Below are 22,787 nucleotides of genomic sequence, written 5' to 3' on the forward strand. Positions count from 1 at the left end.
CTTTATATGAAATGTCCAGAATAGATAAATCTATAGAGACAGAAAGTAGAGTTGTCTGGGGCTGGGGGTGTGGGGCAGAATGGGGAATGACTGGTAATGGGCATGGGGTTTCTTTCCATGGTGATGAAATGCTCTAAAAGTGATTGCAGAGATGGCTGCACAACTCTATGAATATACTAAAAGCCACTGGAGTGTATATTTTAAATGGGTATATCATATGGTATGTGAATTACAACTTAATAAAACTATTATAAAAAAGAGAAAAGACTGATAATACAATTACATAAAGTTAACTCAATTTAATCAGAAGACACCTATACAAGTTTTTTTAAACATTCACAAGCTGGAAAATGCTATTTCCTACACTTTTAACAGACAAAGGGTTGGTATCCCCAGTATATAAACCCAGTCATCCCATTCTAGGCAACTACCCGAGAGTCTGGTATAGGTGCACCAGAAGTCATGTACAAGATTATTCTTAGCAACAATGTTCTCAATAAAAATCGCAAACATTCACTGCCAGGAGAATGGACAGACAGATTGTGATTTGTTGGCCAATGACTATTGTATCGTAGTGAAAATAAATGAACCACAGTTAAACAGGGTACCTACAATGTGGCTGAGCCTTAGAAACATGATGTTCAGGGAGGGAAAAAAACCAAGGCCTAGGCCACAGGTCCTCATACATCATTTTTATAGAGCTCAAAAACAAAACTGAGCAACGCATCGTCTAAGCCTATCTACACGTGCGATGCACCATTTGGACAGCAGTCACCCTATGGAGCTGGACAGGTAGTGGCCAGGTGGTGTTAAATTAATTAAACAGGAGGCCATTAGACTGAGGTGGTTCTGATTCCTCAGCAGCCTACATAAGCAAACCAAAACCTAAGCCTGTAAATGCCTCAAGGCTAAGAAATCAAAACCCAAGGACAGCCAATCACAAACAGCCAACAAGGCAACAACTTCGGCTACAGCCAATCAAATCATTTCCTTGGTTTGCTTTGGCATCTTCTTCTCTCTTGCTCCTATCAGTAGGGCACTCCTAACCACTTCTGGTATGGTGCTGCTCCATTCAAATAGATTTTTGCTCAAATGAATTCTTAAAATTTTTAATATGCCTCGGTTAATCTTTTAGCGGTGGTAAGATAGAAGAGAAATATATAGGTAATACTGACGATCGTCTAGTTTCTGGGCTAGGTGGTGGCTTCACAAGTGCTATTATTATGCTTTTTATAAATAACATACGGGAACTATTTTCTATGTATCAAATAACATATTTTATTTTTTTAATAAAGATTTTATTTATTTATTTATTTGACAAGAGAGAGACACAGCGAGAGAGGGAACACAAGCAGGGGAAGCAGGAGAGGGAGAAGCAGACTCCCCACTGAGCAGGGAGCCCGATGTGGGACTCGATCCCAGGACCCTGGGATCATGACCTGAGCCAAAGGCAGACGCCTGATGACTGAGCTACCCAGGCGTCCCTCAAATAACATATTTTAAAGATAATGAAGTAGAAGTATGTGTGTTGTCAGCTCTGGTTCTGCCATGTCTAATCTGAGGAACTCACTTAACTTCTATGTGCCTCAGTTTCCTTATCTGCCACCTGGGGGGCAGGGAGAGGTACCTACTTTGTGGGGTGGCTATAAGGAGCAAATGAGAATTTCTGGCCCAGTAAGAGTTTACCATCCTTGTCATTGTCAATATTATCATCCTCACCATCATTATCCCTATTATCATCATGACCCTCACCATCCTCATCACCATTATTATCCTCATCGTTCTCCTCAGCCTTCTCCTCACTATTTTCCTTTGGAAAGTGGAAGTGATCCCCCACTGCCCAGTCCTCCAGTTTCACTTGCACCCCTGCTAGATAATTCACCACATTCTACTGGTATATGGTTATTGGTACAGGGCATCTCCCTTGCTAGAGAGCATCAAGGGATGGGACCATCTGGCCTGTCTTGGGCCCCTCTGCATTCCTCACAGCAGCTAGGTCGGGGCCTGCCCCTCACTGAATTGCTGCTTCATCTGAGCACCATTCAGAGGTAATTTCTCTCTTGTGATAAATAACGCAAGGCTCTCTCCTCCCCCTCTCCTTCCTGATCATCCATAAGATAGTGGGAGCATACTACCGTCATTGTGAAGTGTGGTTGGCTGGTCCTACCTGTTTTCAACAACTTCTCCACCGCCCACCCTTCTAGAGAGACTGTAGAATCTAAAATCCTGATGTCTCAGACTCCCTTACAGCTAGCAGGGCCATAGACATAGTTCTGCCACATGAGATGTCAGCACAAGAGTCAGGGAAGGTGACCCTTCCTGAACAAAAAGGGAAAGACCTTCACTCTTTGACCTTTTGCCCCCCAACCCTACCTGGAACTTGGACATGAGGCCTGAAGGTGCCCCAACCACCATGCCACGGCTACCAAGGCAGAGACCTCCTGCTGAGTGTGGCTGAGTAGACAAAGACACTACCAGGCACAGCGCCAACCAGGAGGGCCCATTTCCAGACCTGCTGTGTGAAAGAAAGGACCCTGGCCACCATCTTCTGGATTTGCATCTGAATGCAATCCTTGTGACCATCTGATAATGCCCCGAAATTGGTGGCACAGGGTGTATTATGCCCCAGCAGCATGCAAACTATCGGCTCTCAGAAGGGGAGCTTATAGATTTCCAGTTAAATTAGATTACAGCAATTTGATCGTTCCAAATTTCAGCTCTCCCATCAGAAGGCGGGCTGTGACTCCAGGGCTCCCCAAGTACATAGCGTTGCACAGTGCCTCCAAAATCCAATACGGAATCAACCCAGGCAAAATGTGGGGGAGAGGGCTGAAGGGGGTTCTTGGAAATGGGGGTGGCCACCCACCCTCTGGGCCCTGGGCCGGTGGTCCCGGCGTGGACGGTGTGAGGCTGGAGTGTCTGTCACCAAAGGAGGCCCACCTTGCACCTGCCCTGATGATGACTGACCCCCTCAGTTACACAGAGGCTTATGTCTACACTGCGATCCAACAGCCAGATGAGAACACTGTTTGGGTAATGATCATTACAATCATACTTTACAGGATGAATATATGACTCTACATCCGGAGACAAGTGACTCGCCAAATGTTGACCAATTTGTAGACAAAAGTGTTGGAATTAGAATCCGCCTCTTCTAATTCCTAAGTCTGTATTTTTGCCACTGGCTCTGTCTGCAAGAGCTACCAGATCAAAACAGCTGAAAAACACGCATGTCTTCATGCATCATGGGGAAATTTGGCTATTATGGGGGGGGTGGGGAGCAAGAGAAGAAAAAACAACCCATCTCCTGCCTCCTTGTTCCCAGAGTCCCATTATGCCTCTGGCTCATTTAATTAGGAGAGTCAGTGTTCTGTGCAATCTATCCTGAGTGATTGCCCAGACTAAAGAAAGTTTGGAAAAATGCATAAAAAAATCTAGCGTCTCCAGGCACCCAGTTCTCCTTTGGGAATGATCGTGGACATGTGTCAGCTATAATTAGTAGGCAAATGTGCATTGTGGAGAGCGGCTCCAGGCCCTCTATGGCCATGTTCAGGCAACAGACTATTCCTTCATAAGCTCTATGTGGCTCCCAGATGCTCACATAGGCTAACTGACATGGAAAGTTGCGGTTAATCCAAAGTCTTATTTTATTTATCCTCAAGAGAGGATCATTAATTAGTTCCAAGCAAGAGGGCTCTCTTTTGCATCAGTGGTGGTGGGCACAAGCCCAGCTGAGCATGCCAGGAGCTGAGGAGGGCACCTTCCACATGCTGTGGGCCAGGCACCTCCCTGGGAGTGAGCCCGTGAGCAGCCTGGGATGTCCTGGCTTTGTAAACTATGGCTCATTAGCTCTTTCTTTCTTTTTTTAAGATTTTATTTACTTATTTGAGAGAGAGAGAGAGATCACAAGCAGGGAGGAGGGGTAAAGGAAGAGGCAGGCTCCCCACTGAGCAGGGAGCCCCATGTGGGACTTGATCCCAGGACTCAGGGATCATGACCTGAGCCGAAGGCAGACACTTAACCGACTGAGCCACCTGGGCGCCCCTCATTGGCTCTTTCTTAGCCTGGCTTCACTTCTGCCCTTCCCATTCTAAACTTTTCGCATCAGTGAATCTTCTCCAACCACCCCCCCCCCCCCCCACCCCGGCCAAAAGATGAAAGGTTAAAAGAAGCACCCTATTTGCAATCTTCTCTGGGTCACCTTTTACTAGCTCTGAATCCCTAGTCTGCCTCCAATGCCTCACATTGAAAGGACATGTTATTTCCCTCCCTTTTGGTATTAATAATCACCACAATGATAATATTATTAGCATTAATATGCACTGAGTGTCCGCTTCAGGCCTGGTGCCGTTCCAAGCGTTTGATTGTTGGAGGTGCTGATAACTTCCACTTTTTCAGTAGAAATTGCTGAGGCACAGAGAGGTTGAGTTACTGGCACCTTCTTTCATGCCTTAATGCATTAGATTTTCATCTTCGAGGGTAGTTGCGTTGCTTTCCCTTTTGAGTGTGTGTTTTTAAACTCCTTACTTTAAGGAATCCTCATTCATCTCATTCATCAATTCGTTCATTTGAAAGCACTTGTTTGATTCCAGGCTGTCTAATATACGTGGCCGCTTCCTTTGTGTCTTGTCCCATTAATGTGTTATCACGGGGATCAAAAATCTCCCGTTTTATATGCAGGAAATAAGGGGCAGGCAAATTATGGCTATTTACATATTTTATCATATTTGATAATTTTATTTAGCCAACTCCTCAACGCATATTAAGTATTTAATTAGTTTTATTTCCTTTTACAACAGTGACATTTTATTTATTTGTCTCTATAATGTAATTAGTGTAATCTCTGTCTTTGTTTTCCCCTTGAGTCAGTTTAACACTTTCTCCTTTTCATTATGAAATATTTTTATGTTTCCTTCCAAGTCCTCTCCTCACCAAGTCCTTCTTTTAATTCACTTTCCCTGTGCCGTGTGCTCAAAGACGATTTTATTTCAGAAAAATGTCACATCTTCCTCTCGGTACTGAGACTCTCTTCTCATTTTACCATTGTTCTCTATTTTAGCTTAACGTCCTTTCATTTCTATTATGTGTTACGTGTTCCAAGTTTTATATCCCTCTGGCATTCATTTTAATAGAATTAGGAGAATCTATAAATAAAAGCAGCTTCTTAGAATAATGCTTTCATTCTTCTCCTCTCTCCCTACCCCCACTCCTCACACGTGCCCTAAATTTACCAGCAGACCAGGAGCTTCCTCTCCCAGAGGTTCTCCCGCAAGAGAAACTGATGGCTGAGTCTCTGCTGCATCTGGTCTGGGACAAATCCCCGGGGGGAGCACAGGGGCCAGGGGCCAGCTTAGGACACCCATCCATGAGGACTCTGTACGGAACAGCTGCTAACTCCTGTTAGCTCTTCCGTTCGACAGCATGAGGGAGGCTGAAAATTCTACATAAAGTCAATAATTCAAATCCCGGAACTAGAAAAACACTGCAGAGCAAGACGAGAAGATAATTAGCAGGCAAGCAACCCAGACGACCATGGCCGTGCCAGGGCTATCTGCGGCGGGCTTATCTTTCCTCTGCAGGAAGGTCCTTAAACTGCAGGACTCCGCTCATTTACATTTACTGGGATGCTCCTCCCCAGGGCTGAATCTTTCTGTCCCTGGAAAACGAAGAAGCGAGGGGCTCAGGGAGCCACAGTCATCCTTGCAGATGCCAGCATGACCAGAACATACCTTACAAAAGCCTATGCCCCCCCAACAAGTCAGATTCCATGGGGCTTTCTTTGACGACCTCATTTGCCCCATTAAATCTCTAGGCTTTTAATCCTCATCTCCAAACACAAATTTATAAGTATATGTCTCCAAGGACAGTAGATTTCTCCCAAATCCATCCTATCCCCACCACTACCCTAGGAATCTTTTTCTCCCAACATTTTCTTCTGCAATTTTTCAAGCATACAGCAGAGGAGAAGGAATTGTACGGCAAACACCCACACACCCACCACCTTGATTCTACCATTAACGTAATTACTACAATTACTCTATCACATTTCTCTTCATCTATCCATGTCTCTGTCTCCATTTGTCCATCCATCTTATTTCTGGTGCGTTCCAAAGTAAATTTCAGTATCAATATACTTCTCTCCTAAAGACTTCAACATATACATCATTATGAAGGGTTCAGTATTCGCTTATGGCTTTTCTCCTGTGAAGTAAAACTGACACATGATAAAATGAGCAAAAGCTCATTGTACATTTGTTGAGTTTTGCTAAATGTTTATACCTACGTAACCCAAAGCCCTAGCAAGCTATACAACTTAGCCAGCACCCCAGAAAGCTCTCCCATGCGCCTTTTCAGCCCATCTCCACCCCTACAGATTAGTTTTTTATTCCACTACAGATGGGTTTTGCCTGTTCTAGAACTTGCTGTAAATGGAATCAGATAACTCTTTGGTGCATGGTTTCTTTTACTCCGTATTATGTCTATGAGCTTGTCCCTGCTGGTTGTCTGTTCCTCTTTTTGCTGAGTAAAGAGGGCCCATTACATGAATACATCACATGTATTTATCCATTCTCCTACTGATGGACCTAAAGAACTTAAAAAATTATAATAAACAAGCTCAACGTTCCAGGGCACCTCATAATCCTCTGGTGGGGGGGAAGCCCAACAGACACAGAACCTCAGATTACAGAGAAACTTTGGACAGGGGGACAGGCAGACCGGGGACATGCTTGGGTCAATGGAAGCACCTGTTGATTTGATTTTCTTACCAAAACACCATGACCTGCCAGGAAAGCCAGAGCACCGGCCATAGCAGTCAATACATTGTCCGCTGCTATGAAGAGTGGATGCGGAAATCAAACTGAGCTTGACAGTAAGGAACCTCCCCCAAAAGACCTCAGGACAAGGACACACCATGTGAAATGGACTTGACAGGTTTGGTAAGATGGCTACTCCCACCCAGCGGCACCCATCATCCCTATGATCTTTGAGCATCACTTTTGTGCCCACAGTGCAGACAGAAACACAGCCCTGCCTTAAGACTTGCAATTCAATTCCTGCAGCCTGACCACACAATTCAAATAAAATCTAGACACTGAGGGGAGAAAAGTGGTGGCGAGTGCACACACAGGTTCCCCCGGGCTTGGGGGGAGAAAGATCTCTTGGTGGCAGCACCCGGTCACTGAAAGACTCCTCCCAGGAGGTCAGTGTGCAGGAGCAACTCAGGGAGGACGCTGAGTAGCCCCCCGCAGGAAGACAAATGCAGGCTGGCACAGCCATGCGCACTGACCAAGTCCAAGGCATTGTAAGTGACTAACTTCAAGAAAGGAAGCAAGGGCTGGAAGGTAAAACCAACTTTCAGTAACGCAAACAAATTGGCTTGAAGATAGGCTTTTCTGTAGTTTTATGCAGCCACTGAATTTCTGACACAATTAGGAAACAGAACCATATCCACCGGTCTTTGTGAGTGAATATCAAAAGGGAAAAGCAGAAAGATTCTCCTAGTTAGGTTTTGGATAGGTACCTATTTAGAATAGGAACGCCATTAAGACATGGCTCACCATTATGTGGATGGCCCCCAAACATGAGCCTTATAAAGACAGAGGCTTCTAGAGTTAGGGGATCCGTATCTACCTCTGGGGGGTTATCTGGATTTGAAGACTATTTAATGTGAGAAGGAATCAATTTGGTTTCACAATGTTCCTGGTGTGGCCAGATATCAGAGGAAGGTAGAAAACCACATTTCTTGTAAAAGTAAAAAAAAAAAGTAAATCCCACCCTCCCACACCCATCCCTGGCCCCGGCCCCACAAAAGTAATCCCAGAAAGGACAAATGAGCTCATTTTGTATGAGAACATGAAACTGCAGGAACAGAAAGCATTCATTCCCACAAATGGGCTTTTACACCTTGCACTAAAAAAGAAAGGGTTGTGAGGGTCCTGAATTGGCAAAGTTGTGGTACATAAACTTGTTTAAGCCACTGAAACAAATCCTGCTTCTTGTTCGTGGCTCATCGTGTCATGTTCCTGCAAACGAGAAATTAAGAGACGTGTGTGAAAAAGACGGTTAATGAGCTCAGTCGCGAATGGTTACTTTGATAGCAGGATAGAAATAAGGTTTCTTTTCTTTTTTACAGAAATTAGCTTTATCAAGGGGAACACAAATAAGGGGTTTTTTCTTTTGTTTGTTCAAGTTTAAGAAAACAGCAGAAGATCAAGATGTGTGTTAGACCGAGGGCAATGGTGGCCAGAAGTGGACTTATTTTTCTGTGCTCAAGTCTTGTCCTCCGACAGACACACCTAAATAAACTACGGCTGGAACAAGGAGGCACAGATCCAGGTGCGTGGGATCTAACGGCTACAAAAGCGCACGCCTGTGCTGTGACCCTCCTAGAGGACACGCGGCAAGCTAAAGCTGATGCCAAGGCACACATCACTGGAGGCGAAGCCAGCCCGACGCATCTCTGCTGCTCACTACCGTGCACGGGGCCAGGCTTGGAGCCTGGATAAACAGCCTGGATAAAAGAAGGGGCAAATGAATTCCTCTACCCTCTAAAGGCATCAGGGTGCTTGCTGAGCTCTTGCTATGCCCCCATTTTTTTTTTTTTCCTCTCCTTTTCCTTACTGTGCTGGTTATTGTCCCTTCTCTGCCTTACCCTGTGCCCTTCCAACAACCCCACCTGGACCCCACATCCTGAGGGTCTGGCCAGTGGGCGGAGCCCGATGGAGCCTGCCTCCTCTGCAGCTCCAGCTCCTAACAGTGCTCTGCTAGCCTGTTTTCTCCCTTGGTCCTTTCGGTTCAAGGTGAGTAGCAGCTCCCCACCCTCCCACCCCCACCCCCACTGCTGGTCTCCAGGTGCCTCAACACCTTTTGTTGGTTCCCCGTTCCCCATTTGCACCTCTGTAACTAGCCCCTCATGAGAGTCTTTACCTAAGCCAACAAGGTGAGCTGTTTTCCAACAGGATGCAAACGGATACGCTCAGTCGGGATGCACCTGTAAAAACCGCTCCTTGTTTCTCTCTGTGTAAAAATCCGGTGGGCCCTCCAAAGTGTGGCTCAAAGCCTTCCCTGAACTTCCCAGGTGAAAAGCAGCTCTCCTCTCCTCTATTATCCTAAAGCATCTAGCCCCCGTCTCTACATTAAGTTCACTGTTCCTCACTTAAGTGCCTGTCTGTTGTAGGTAAGGACCCCGACTGAACAAATGATACTCACTGAATTATATCAAGTGATGAGCCCAAAGCCTTGCAAACAAATAAAACTTCAGGTTCTATTTCAGAAAACAAGCAAGCAAAACCTTCTAAATAGTGTTCAAGGAAAAGTGACAGATGGGAGAAATATCTGCAATGTATTTACAAACAAGAGATTAATATCCACACTATAGAGACGACAGCACCTACAAATCATTAAGATAAAAGAAAAATAACCAAAATGAAAAATGGGCAAAGAATGCAAATAAGCAATTCAGAGGAGAATTAAAATGACTAATAACTTTATGAAAAGGCATTTAACTTTAACAGGAATCAGAAAAAAAACAAATTAAAACAACCACAAGACCTCATTTTCACCTGGAGGACCCAGCAAATCCTACGACAATTGATAATCTCCACCCAAGATTAGTGAGGACCCCTCATGCACTGCTGGGGGCAGGGGGGTTGGCACCGCCTGCCTGAAGAGGCACCTGCCGAAGTCTAACACCACATAACATGCGTATGTACTTTGCCTCCACAGTTCCCCAATCTCTGGAGCCAGATCACCTTGGCTCAAATCTTGACTCTAACACTTCCATACTGTGTAACTATGGATGAATTACTCAACCTCTCTGTGCCTTGGTTTCTTCAACCGTAAGATGGGGACAATAACAGCATCTATTTCATAGGGTTTCTAAGAAGATTAAATGAGTCAATACCACGAAAACACTTGGAAAATTATCTGGCACATAATAAGGGCTAGATAGGTGTCTGCGATTATTACTTATTGTTATAACTATTACTTGGTCTTGTTATTATACACCGTACAGAAATTCTCATACGTGGGCACAGAGAGGCATGAATAAGGATGGTCACCACAATGTTGTTTATAATACCAAAAAAACCCCCCAAAAACAAAAAAATAAAACCAGAGGCAAATCAATAAACATTAATAGTTGCACTGGTAAAATAGCTTAAAACTATTTTAAAATAATGGAGTATATCAAACTCAATACCCAAAGAACAAATAATCCCATCAAGAAATGGGCAGAAGACATGAACAGACATTTCTGCAAAGAAGACATCCAAATGACCAAAAGAACATGAAAAAGTGCTCAGCATCACTCGGCATCAGGGAAATACAGATCAAAACCTCAATGAGCTACCACCTCACACCAGTCAGAATGGCTAAAATTAACAAGTCAGGAAACGACAGATGTTGGCGAGGATGTGGAGAAAGGGGAGCCCTCCTACACTGTTGGTGGGAATGCAAGCTGGTGCAGCCACTCTGGAAAATAGTATGGAGGTTCCTCAAAGAGTTGAAAATAGAGCTACCCTATGACCCAGCAATTGCACTACTGGGTATTTATCCCAAAGATAGAAATGTAGTGATCCGAAGGGGCACGTGCACCCCAAAGTTTATAGCAGCAATGTCCACAATAGCCAAACTATGGAAAGAGCCAAGATGTCCATTGACAGATGAATGGTTATAGAAGATGTGGTATATATATACAATGGAATATTATACAGCCATCAAAAAATGAAATCTTGCCCTTTGCAACAACATGGATGGAACTAGAGGGTATTAGGCTAAGTGAAATAAGTCAATCAGGGAAAGACAAGTATCATATGATCTCACTGATAGGAGGAATTTGAGAAACAAGACAGAGGATCATAGGGGAAGGGAGGGAAATATTAAATAAGATGAAACCAGAGAGGGAGACAAACCGTAAGAGACTCTTAATCTCAGGAAACAAACTGAGGGTTGCTGGAGCGGAGGGGGGTGGGAGGGATGGGGTGGCTGGGTGATGGACATTGGGGAGGGTATGCGCTATTGTGACCGCTGTGAATTGTGTAAGACTGATGAATCACAGACCTGTACCCCTGGAACAAATAATACATTATATGTTAATAAAAAAAATTTTTTTTAATAAAAAATAAAATAATGGAGTAGATCTCTATGTACTAGAGTAGAAAGCTTTCCAGGATATCTGGTTAGACTTAGGCAAAGCTAGGTGCAGAAAAACATGTTTAGCATGACCCCATTAATATAAAACAATAAAACCTTCACGTACATGTGTTTCTGAAACAGACACTCCCATGCGAAAGTGTGGTGGCGTCTGGGGGAAGAAGGCCATTGGAGATGGGACGAGGGGAAGAAGATTTTGCAGTTTTGCTCTTTATACTTCCGCACTGTTTGAATCCTTTACGATGGGAGAATATATAATACACATGTGGTTTTATAAAATAAGAAAAAAATGCTCAATAAAATCCTTGTGACTTGAACAAATGGTATCAAGTCCTGGACCGTCCACAAGGCCGGTGAGGTGGGATGGGGAGCCGTGGGAAAATGTGCTGGGCCACTGCACCCGGTGGGGGGGCCAGACATGTCAGTGGGAGACGAGGCAGTGGCAGAACCCCTTCTGCCTCCCCGCATGGTGCTCACATTCCAGACCAGACTCCCCAACGAGTTGCAAAGAATCCACTGACCTAAAATGTCAGGGGAAAGATGAAGTAAGTATGGGCCAGCCACTAAAGGATGTGCTGAGCAGCCATGAAAAATTATGCCGTAGAGGGGCGCCTGGGTGGCTCAGTCGGTTAAGCATCTGCCTTTGGCTCAGGTCATGATCCCAGGGTCCTGGGATTGAGTACTGCATCGGGCTCCCTGCTCAGTGGTGGGGGGGAGACTGCATCTCCCTCTGCTTCTGCCCCTCCCCCCGCCTCGTGCTCTCTCTCTCTCTCTTAAATAAATAAATAAAATCTTAAAAATAATTATACCATAAAGTAGTTCTAGGCTTGGGAGGTGCAAGGTACCAAACTGTACACTCCTATACGTAGACGACATCCATGGATGTGTGCAGGCGTGTGCACACACATATACACGTATGTGCATACTCCTATACAGACATATGCGTGCACACCCACGCGCTCACACATACATGCGCGTGCACGCACATACGCACACGTGCGGTTTAAAAACAAAAATAATGAAAGGACATAGTCCAAATTGTGAACGGTAACTATCTTTGGGTGGGAGGACTTATAAAGGATTTTTGGAGTTCTCTTTGTTCTTTTTCATGTTTTCCAAATATTCTACCTATGCGTATTCCTCTTATATAATACCAAGACAATTTAAGTAATGACAATTAAGTAATCTAAGTAATGACACAATTTCATAACTGGGCCGTGCCAGCCTCTGCATATCCTTGGGCCCTCATTGAGCCCCTTCTCTCCTCGTGGGGGTCTAGCTTTCTTGTCGGAGATCTGGTGGCACAGTGCTCCACTCTCCTCCTGGGGTGGGAAACACATGGGTCTCTGGTAGGTTGGGGGGAGGGTGTCCAAGGACAGCTCCCTGCCCTTGAGACTCCTGGACTCCAAAGTCAAGAATGCTGTGGGCAGCCTTCACTCCTGCAGAGGTAAACATGCGAAGTGAAGCCCCAGGCCAGAGACCTGATGAGAAGGAAGGGTCCTTCTGGATGGGACTGCGCAGACACCTCCCCGGGTGCCCCTTCTAGCTCAGCCCTCCATCTGCCTGGACTTACGAGCTGGAGAGCCCCACCTCAAGCTCCATGGCCCGCTCAGGTGCCGCCGGCTCTCTAGGCACGGTCTGTGAGTAAGGCCTGGAATCCAAGTGGTCCAAGTTGAAAGCCTTGCTCTGAAATTTACTAAAGCTGCAGTAAGTCACTCAACCAGCTCGGAGTCTCCGTTGGCTCATCTGGGTCACTCCTAGGGCGCTGGGGTGATGATCAGAGCAGGGCTTCTTCATCTGTAGGGCCAAGAATATAGGAGTTGGCCGGTGGTAGTGGTAGTTGTTCTGGGGGTACTAGAACGCAGTGACTCGGTTATACCCCTTCTAATGAAACACAGTCACCAGGTATCTGAGAGGTGGTGGTGTGGGGGTAGTGAGTGGGACAAGGGCCTGAGGAAGCAGAGATGAACAAAGATGAGGACCACGAGACGCTCGCATGCCGTGTCTGTGCATGTGGTGGGTGGCAGGGGTCCAGCTGAGACCCTCCGTGGAGCTCTGAGAATACTGTGCTCAGGCCTGTCAGGGAGCAGACAAGTCAGGAAACACCACTCTGACTAATTCTGAAGACCAGCATTCTCCAGGTGGACCATACAGGGAGTGGGCACCCAGGTTAGAACAACTACAACAAATAGCAGGTGCAAAAGAAAGAAAAAAGTATAGGGAAAGTTTCCAGAATGTCAAAGGAGTGGCTGGAACACTTGACAAAAGGGAAGCGTTCTGGGTTGAGGCCAGAGGGGACAGGGCCATGGCCAGTGGATATGTCCCAGTTTCCAGCTCAGAGGACAGAGGATGAGAAAGGGCGAGCCTTCTCCTAGTCAGGGGGAGCTGCGGGCCCTTCCCTGACAAGTGAGTACCCCACCTGCCCCTCTGTCCACCTTTCCAGACTGTCCATCCTGGAGAGTCTGACAAGATCATGGGAGTGGACTCGCCCCCTCCCCTGCCCCAGTGGGTAAGAAGGAGGTTCTGACTGAATGATCACAGGAGATCATCTCTGAGAGGTGCTGACACAAGTTTCTGAAACAAAGGGGAGAGTGTCTGGAAATCAAGCGCCCTTCCAAAACCCCGCCTGCCACCATGGGACACAGATTTATCCACCCCTGTGGCAAATGCCGTCTGGCTCACCACCCAGCGCTGCAGGAGTCTGATCCGGTTGGGCTGTTTCTTCCCACTGCAAGGTCAGACTCACCCAACAAGGACTCTGTAAGTGACTGATGTCAGCCAGCCACAACAGTTCAAAGGCCCAAACGAGGGGTAGGAAGCTGAAGCTGCCCGCCCCCTCTCTGGCCCCGATTCTGCGAGCAGGTCGTATACCGCCAGGGGGCGCCACCCGTCGGGCCAGAGGCTGTTGGACCCTGCGGGGAGCATGGTTGGTTTGCACCCAAGCAACCCGAGGGGAGACAATGAGACTGTTTCTTCCTCTCAGCAGTGGTACCGTCTTGACACTGAGGGCATTGATGGGCTGGTTACCATGGGAACCTGAGCTGCCGAGCCCATCCCATGGAGCATGAGGCGCCCTTCCAACAGCTGATGGCTATTCATCCCTGTTCTTCGCCGCGCGGGACAGAGGGCCTTGTGCCTGCCACCGGGTCTTCCAAATCCTCCAACAGCAGAGGCACAAGGACGTGGCGAAGATCTGGGATTTGACAGGATGACAGGACCCATCGGGTCTGAAGCTGCCATGGTGGGCTGCAGGCCACTGCTGGGCCATGCTCCCCTTGTCGCTGACCTGACCTAGAAGCAAACTAGAGCATCACAGAGGGTCGCCCCCAGGCATGAACACAAGCACCAACCCGGGAAAGGCCCGTCTGCTGGGTGACTCCAAAAAGAAAGGGATTAAAATGTAAAAAACGTGGGTGGCGATGGCTCAGCCAACTGATGTGGAGACGTAGGAGGCGACCTTGCTCCTTCGCCAGTGCTCACCACCTCCTCCACTGAGAGGTTCTTCCAAGGCAGAAGCCACATCTCTTATCTCTGAGGGGCCAGCACCAAAGAGAGCACGCAGCAAACTCTGAGTAAATGAGTGCGTGTCCTTTGGCTGCCCTGGAGGGACCCCTCCGCCATCAGAGAAATGGCAGGACTGGAACCAATCTTTGAGAACAGCCTGGAGGACCGACAGTGGATTGACTTCCCCGGGAAGCCCAGCGCCCAGGGGCAGAAACAGACAAGCCAGCAGGCAATGTCAGGGCAACGGGGCTGGGGACATCGGGCAGGCCTGCAGATGGCTGGGAAGGACGAGGGACTGACCAGGGGGTGGGAAAAGCATCCTAGGTAGAGAGAACAGTGTAAGGAAACCTGAATGGAAGCAGGAGCATGAAGTGGTTTGGCAGAGCTGGAGCTGGGGGCAGGGCGGAGAGAGGCCCTGTAGCAGGACACCCAGGTGAGAGGTGACAGAGTCCCCAGTCTGTGCTGGGCAACAGCCACAGGAAGGCAGGGGGGCCTGAGAGCCGTCCACAAGACCCATGACACAGGCTGAGGTACAGACCAGACAGGAGGCATGGAGGAGGTGGGGGGGGGGGAGGCGGCGGTGACTTCCGGGCCTCGAGCTCAGGCACCCGGGTAGATGATCCCTTCTGTAGACAGGGACCGCACAGCGAGGAGAAGGTCTGCAGCAAGGGATGACTAGTCCGGTTGATAATGTGCAAAGTTTGAGCAACTGAGTGTAGCATCCAGCCTAAAATGACTGGAGGCATTGGGGCATCTTCTTTTTTTTTAATTTTTCAATTATCTGGGGGGGGGGGGGGGACGGGGGGGGGGGGGGGCAGAGGGAGATAGAAGCAGACTCCCCGCTGAGCAGGGAGCCTGATGCGGGACGCGATCCCAGGGCCCTGGGATCATGACCTGAGCTGAAGGCAGATGCTTAACAGGCTGAGCCACCCAGGTGCCTGGAGAGATGTAAGTTTCAATACTGATGAGAAGGCGCCAGTACAACTATTCTGGAAAGAACAATGCAGACATGCAGCACTGTGTGTGTGTGTGTGTGTGCACACATGTGAGCCAGGTGGAAAGAAGGAGAAACAGTGGCTAGTGGGGTCCACATAGGCTCTTTGTCAATGGCAGCGGATTGCTGAAAGGCTTTCTGGCCTGGTGGCTCACCCTTAGCTGAGAAACAGGGATGAGGGCCATCTGCCAAAGGTGATGATGGTGGAAGGGGGGTCAGAGGGGATGGGTTTGGGCCCTGGCCTGTCAGGCACCAGTTTGTGACCTGCACAAGTCAGAACCTAACTGGGCCTGAGCTCTCCTCATGGTTAAACAGGCCTGGTGCAAGGCTCCATGAGCGAGAACACCCAACACAAGGAACACTGGCTTGGGCACAAGCACGTGCCAGGGCTTCTGGTCAATGCCAAGGCCAAGCCACAGTCCGAGAGCCAGAAGGGAGGGGGAGGCAGTCGCGATAAATATTACTTAGAAGCCCTCTGCGTGCCAGGCCCTGGGAGAAGGAGCGGGGGGACACGTCAGCCACCTGTCCTGGGCTGTGGAAGATCAGAGGAACTACGTTTTAGAGGCAAAATCTGTGCAGAGGCTCAGAGACCCAAAAGAGCCCAGGATGTTCTCCGTGTGTGAACAGTCCTTTGTGGCCCTTTTGCCACCCAAAGCCCAAGGCCAGGCAGAGACCTCAGACAGGTTCTTCTCAGATGGGGCTCTCCACCCCATCCACCACTCTGTTTGTCATGTGCACCCTTCTGTCTAGAGAAACCCAAACTCTTCCAGTGGACCAGGCAGCTGAGCCATCCCTCTGGTCTGACTTTGAGTCTCCTCCTGGCCACCTGGCTCCACGCACGGTCACTCAGCTTCAGGCAGCACGGCCCCAGTGGCTTCCGAGGGCAGGCCACTCAACTAAAACCATGTCCACTTAAAACTGTCACCATCTGAAGAAAGATGTCAAATGCCAGCATATGAGACCACGAGCTTTATAATCCCAATCTTGTCTGTACCCAGAACCTTGTCGCACCCAGAACCTCTCCCTTTCTGCTCCCAGGCCAGCCGTGCGCATGGCTCCTGGCTCGGACCATAAATGCAAGACAGCCTCAGACCAAAAATCAAAACCAGATAACAAGGTCACGGGGCTCCCGACACTCAGATGGAAACAAATGCTGGCCCATTATTTTAACACCTGGCTAAAGCTTCAGCTTGTTTTTTTATCGTAAGAACAGCTGTCTGCAGCATGACAATAGTCCCCTGCTGACAAGTGAATTAGGCAGGCCCACCTGAAATTCTGAGCCACGTATGTCCCACTCGGTAGCTATTTTAAGCAAAACTATTTAAGGCAAGTTCAAAATCATTTAAGGCTCTTAGATCTTTTTAGGAGCCCTGGCAGCCAGCCTGCCTTTTTATGTTCAGACTCAGAACCAACAAATTAGCTCAATACCCCAGGCAAAGCAAAAATGCAAGGGAAAGTATGGTGTCTAAGCGCCACTTTTAAGATAAACATCACCTCCAAAAGCTACAGATGCTGAGATGTCGCGATTCGGTCTGTGAGAATTTCTTGTGGCCATTCCTCTTCTGCACTTGGAGTCATCAGTGTCAAAGGCTGCAATGTACATAGGTTAGAGTGAGGGCCACGTGGGCCCCAAGATGCTTTGAAGGAGAAAGAAGCCTGGTAGGAGAGCAGGGTTCCAGCGCTCTGGGTCTGGCTCTGTCCAAACGGCCCTGTGATCCGAGCCAGGCCTTCTGGTTCTCTGAGTCACCAACTGCTTGACAAGCCAACTGGCCCAGCTCGGGCCGTCTAAAGCAGGGGCTTCTGACCCCAGGCCCACAGGCACCTGTGTGCCCACACAGACAGGCTTCAGATGATCCAGGAACACCATGATGTGTGCGTATGATGTGCATTTTTCTTTTTTTTCTCCCTTGCACAGGTCACATGTACCTACATATAAGTGTATTTACGTGCATGTGCGTAGGTGTATGTATGTGCATACGTACATGCATATCTGCACACGTGTACATCACTATAAATTTTGATAGAAAAGCACAAAATGCTGAGACACAATTTTGTATATAATTTGTATGTTACATACACAGATATACGTACCTACAGATGTATATTATGAACTAGAACACCGTGGATAAAGTTTCTTCCTTCCTCTCCCAGTTCCTTCCCCAGCCCTCCCTTCTTAGAGGCTACCACTAACCTGAATTTGATGTGGATGCTTCCTACATGTGTAAGCATTCATAAATAATACAGAACTACTTAGTGTGTTTTTTAGAGTTTACCACACCGTGCGTCTGCAACGTGCCTTTTCACTCGCCATCATTTTTGCGATTTATCTATGTAGACCCGTATCCGGTTAATGCCTTTCTAACTATTGTACAGCATTCCATCATGTGACTATTTTGATTTCATTCTCCATTCTTCTACTGATATATATTTAGGCTGTGTTTCCCTTCATTTAAAAAATGCCTCTGGGCAGCACTCTGCAAGGCTCCTTGCGCCCTCGTGCAAGATCTTCTCTCTAGTGGAAGCCCAGAGGTGGACCCGCTGATATAATTCTACCTCACTGCTAAGTGCCCCATTGCTCTCCGAGGTAGTTCTACCGATCCGCACTTCTACCAGCAGCATCAGGAAGCTCCATGTGCTCACATCCTCGCCAACGCTTGATACGAACACTTCTCCACATCTGCCAATCTGATGGCGTGAAGCGGTCTCTCTCTCGTTACTGCCTCACGCTGTGTTGTCCCCATAACTCCCAGGAAGGCTGAGCGGCTTTTCTCGAGTTCACTGGGCCACTTGACGTCCCTCTCCCAGTTTCTTCCCCCTCCCTGCTCAGAGGCTACTACTAACCTGAACTTGAGGTGGATGCTTCACACAGGGCATTGAATTCCCTATGCATACACTTCTCCATTTTTCTACCTGGCATTTCACTTTTACTTATTGACTTATTTGATTGCTTTTTATTTTATTTTTTAAGATTTTATTTATGTGAGAGAGAGAGAGTAAGTAAGTGAGAGAGAGAGAGAGAGCACAAGCTGAGGGGGGAGGGGCAGAGAGAGAGGGAGAAGCAGATCCTACCCCCCAGCAGGGAGCCTGATGCAGGGCGTGATCCCAGGACCCTGGGATCATGACCTGAGCCGAAGGCAGAGCTACCCAGGTGCCCCGATTTAAAGCTTTTTAAATAATCTATGCCCTAACCTGTGTGTTATACGCCATAAATACTTTTTCTATTCTATTATGTGTTTTTAAACTCTGTAATGATGTGTTTGTTATACAGAACTCTTCATGGATCAATCTCTTCCTTTATTAGTTCTTTTCATGTCTCCTTTAAGAAATCCTTTCCTGTCCCAACATCATAAAGGTATTCCACTCTGGTTATTTCTAGCTGGATTTACTGTTGGGTAGTGTGTGGTGAGGTCAGGATCTGATTGTTTTCCTGAGTCATTTCTCTCAGCACCACTGATTGAAATGCCCATCCTTCCTCATCCATCTGTAACTCTTCTGTTCGCACATACAAGTTCCCACACCTGCGCGGGTTTGAGCCAATTCCACTGCTGGATGAGACCATCCCCGGGGCCAACGTCCAACTGTCATGATCACCCCAGCTTCCTGGGAAGTTTTGCGCTCTGGCAGAGCACACTCCCCTCCCTTCTCAGGGTCGTCTCAGGGATTCTGGGAACCTACTCTTCCATGTGAATTTTAACATACATTTGTATGATTTCATATCCCATATAAAACCCTGTTGGCACATCAATGAAATTACATTGAATTTAGAGATTAATGGGGGGGGGGCATGTGATAATCAGTCCTCCCGTCCATGAACATGGCTTATACCTCCATTATTCAGACCTTTTCTTCAATATATCTTTCAAATATTTTATAATCTTCTCCTGGTAAGTTTCACATTTTTTCAAAAATTCCTAGGTATCTAACGGCTTTTATGCTAGAGTGTATTATCATTTCTTTTATCTTCTCAACAGCTGCTACTGTCGATCAAGCACCCTGTTCAATTCTATGACTACTTATAATAGTCTCTAGGTTCTCTTGGATTATCCACATAGTTATGCCATCTGTCAATAATGACATTTGACTCTTCCAAACTTTTCTTCCTTTCTTTCTTTTCTTTCCTTTCTTTCTGTCTTTCTTTCTTTCTTTCTCTCACATTGTGGTGCATTACCTAGGACCTCAAGTATCATGATGAATAAAGAAGTAAAAAAGAGGTTAGCTTGTCTGGTTCCTGATGATGCACATTTTTCAAAGAAGATCCACAGCCATGATCAATCTGAAAGGCTTCCATGTTCAAGAAAGGTGAATAACCTTTCACCTGAATAACCATCTCAATTACCTTTGCACCATGTAAAATACACGGAATCGGGTTATTAGTTGCATGAAAGGGAGTAAAACATTCGAACCAGCCGTCAGAGCATCGCAAAGGCCCACGAGAAAAGCAGGGCTGTGAGTCAGGGCAGGTACCGGGCATAACACTAATTGCCCATTAAGGGTTTGGGGAAAGAGTCACACAGAGGACACTGAGACCAGAGAATGTAGCAGGAGACAAAGAGCAGGGAGCATAATTGTCAGAGGCGACACGCACTGTGTAGACACAAACAGCTTCCATGCCTTGCTTCCCCTCAGTTTACTTATCCATAAATCAAAGCTAATAATATCTACATCTTATTTATGAGTCACAAATTTTCCTGGCTGAAAAAGGCAAATAAGGTTTTTAAAGAGTTCTTATTGAGTAGGTAGAGGGTGGAATGCTCCAGGCCTTTTCCACATTAGTAGTTTACTTGGGGGAGGGAGGGAGAAAAGCTGGTTTTGGAATAAAGAGTAATAGGCTCTCCCTGAGTAATCTCTCACACACACACCTCTGAGACTGCCCCGGATCCCCAACCAACTAATCCCCTCCGTTTGCAAAGGTCTCCACAGCGGCACCCCCACCCCCAGCACCCTGCCTCCCAATCTGAGCCACCAGGCTACGTGCAGTCCACCCTGGCTGCACTGGACAGAGCTGGGGAGACATGGAGAGACTCCCCCAGAATGTCCCAGGTCGGGGCAGGTACATACCTGAAGGAACCTCCCCCACGGGCAAAATGAGAACAGCAGACTGCGTATGAAATTCAACTCGGGCGGGTCGGACAGAAGTTGTTTCAAAGCCCTGGCATTTTGGATTCCGGTGGACAGGAACCACGAGGGGGAATCGCCGTGCGTGCCTCTCGTGGAAATATCCGGGAGCCTTACAGTTCAAGTTCCGTACCCCACCCCCGCTCCTTTAATTATAGGAGCCAGAAACCCAGGCACTTTGTAATTTACCGTGCAGCTCAAGAGTCACTTTTAGCTGAAGACAAATTGCCAGGCCACCTGGGCAGAGCAGTGAGGTGGATCAGGAGCCGGGGGGCCTTAGCAATCAATGGGGATGGAAGCCTGAGGACCACCTTCCTCGGTCTGGACCATCAGCCAGGGAGATTTAGGAACCACAGGCAGAAATGAAGCCAGTGCTGCCCAAAGGCAAAAACTTCAATCACGGGATGTTTGCAGAGATCTGAGCAGTCCATATAGATAGACAGATATAGATACACAAAAGACAGGACGGCATCTTCCCAGACACACTCGGACCCGCCATGTAGGTACAGAGCAAGCAGCAGACTCTACTTTTCCAGAAGGCCACACATTTCACATTAGCAGCGTCTGTGTGGGACTTTGGATGCAGAAGAAATGTCATTTACATTAGGGCCACACCACACTTTGCTGGCTTCTGTCACGGATAATGATGAAACTAAATTTAACACCGCCTGGCACCACATTTTGAGTTATGAGCTGGCGCTTCCCCGCCGTTTCGCTTGATCCTCTAAGTGTATAGTTTGTAGATTTGTTAACTGCGCTGAAAGGTCCCCTGGTGGGACAGCACATTTCAGTCCCCTGCAGCCCCTCCACCGGCCATAAACCAACCCTTTGCCCCACTGCCACTCTGTGGGGTTGGGGCAGGGGAAAGGGATCTACCTCGGGGGTCCTTTGGAGTTATGCCACCTTCGTGCCCAGGGCTTGTCCTCTCTTGCTAACCCAGTAATAGCGACAGCCCGGGCCGTGGGAGGACTCTGGGCTCACTGAGCAGGGTCGAGCCCTGGCCTGGGGTTTTGCTGCGGGCCAACACTGGATCTTCCCAGCAACTGCAGCCGGTATGACCGACACCGCCCCTACAGATGAAGAAGATGGGGAAGTGACTTGCCTAAGGTCATACAGCTAGTATGCGGACAGCTGCCATTGGAACAGCGACAGAAGCCGAGAAACAAAGCAAATTCCAGGGGCCTGGAGGGGTTTTCAACGCAGGACCCCCTCCCCCCCACCCCCCTGCCTCCAGGCCCCCTGCGCCGGCTGCGGAGTCCTGAGCTGCCGGCAAAGCCTCTGACGGCTGCCTCCAGGCTCCGGCACCGGGCCGCCCTCCCTCCCCTCCGGGAGCCGCGGGCACCGAGGGAGCACGGGACACCGAGACTCTGGGCCATGCGCCTGTCAGCGCCGAGCGGCGGCCGGCCGCCCTGGCGCGCGCTCAGGGTCTGGAGCCCCGCGCCGCCCGTCGAGGGCAGCGGGGCCGGCGTGGCGGAGCCGGGGCTCCGAGGCCAGGGAGAGCGTGGCGGGCACTGAGGACAGCGCTCGCGGGCAGAGCGCGCGGCGCCCGAGACTGGCTCCCTCTCCCGCCCCGCCGGGCAGGTGCCCGCGCCGGGCCGCTCGGCCCCGCGGAACTGCCCCCCGGGGCGCGCCAGGCCTGCGTGGACGCCCCCCCCACCTCCGCGGGCCACCCGGTGGGCCCCGCCGAGCGTCCCCGGGCGCCTCGGTCAGCCACCCCCCGCCCCTCGACCTCGCGGGCCGAGCCGTTCGGGACCCCTGCCCGCGCGCGGCCGCGGCGGCGCCGCGAGCCGGAAGGAGGCGCCCCCTCGCGCCGTGCCCACCGGCGGCCGGGAAAGTTTTGGGCGCGCGGGGCCGGCCGCACTCACCTGGCCCAAGTTGAGGTAGCCGTGCGCCGCGGCCACGCGGTCCGCCGCGGCCGGGCCGCCCAGCACTTGCACTGCCCAGTGGTTGGTGTAGACGGGGCGCGGCGGCGGCGGCGCGGAGCAGGCGGCGGGCAGCGCGAGCAGCAGCAGCCAGCGCC

The 22,787-nt window shown here is 48.8% G+C and overlaps 1 protein-coding gene across 1 annotated transcript in view; it reads right to left on the reverse strand.

The window, feature by feature from the left end:
* The window catches only part of PCSK6 (proprotein convertase subtilisin/kexin type 6), a gene marked incomplete at its 5' end in the record, with an annotated part of 180,610 nt that extends 157,828 nt beyond the window's left edge, over positions 1-22,782 (reverse strand). Inside the window, one exon of the mRNA XM_032391278.1 lies at positions 22,633-22,782. Coding sequence (XP_032247169.1) covers positions 22,633-22,782 — 150 coding nt within the window. The remainder of the gene's footprint in view (positions 1-22,632) is intronic.
* Positions 22,783-22,787: the final 5 nt, after the last annotated feature.

The sequence above is a fragment of the Phoca vitulina genome, unplaced genomic scaffold (genome assembly GCF_004348235.1).
Source record: "Phoca vitulina isolate PV1807 unplaced genomic scaffold, GSC_HSeal_1.0 scaffold61, whole genome shotgun sequence".
NCBI lineage: Eukaryota > Metazoa > Chordata > Mammalia > Carnivora > Phocidae > Phoca > Phoca vitulina.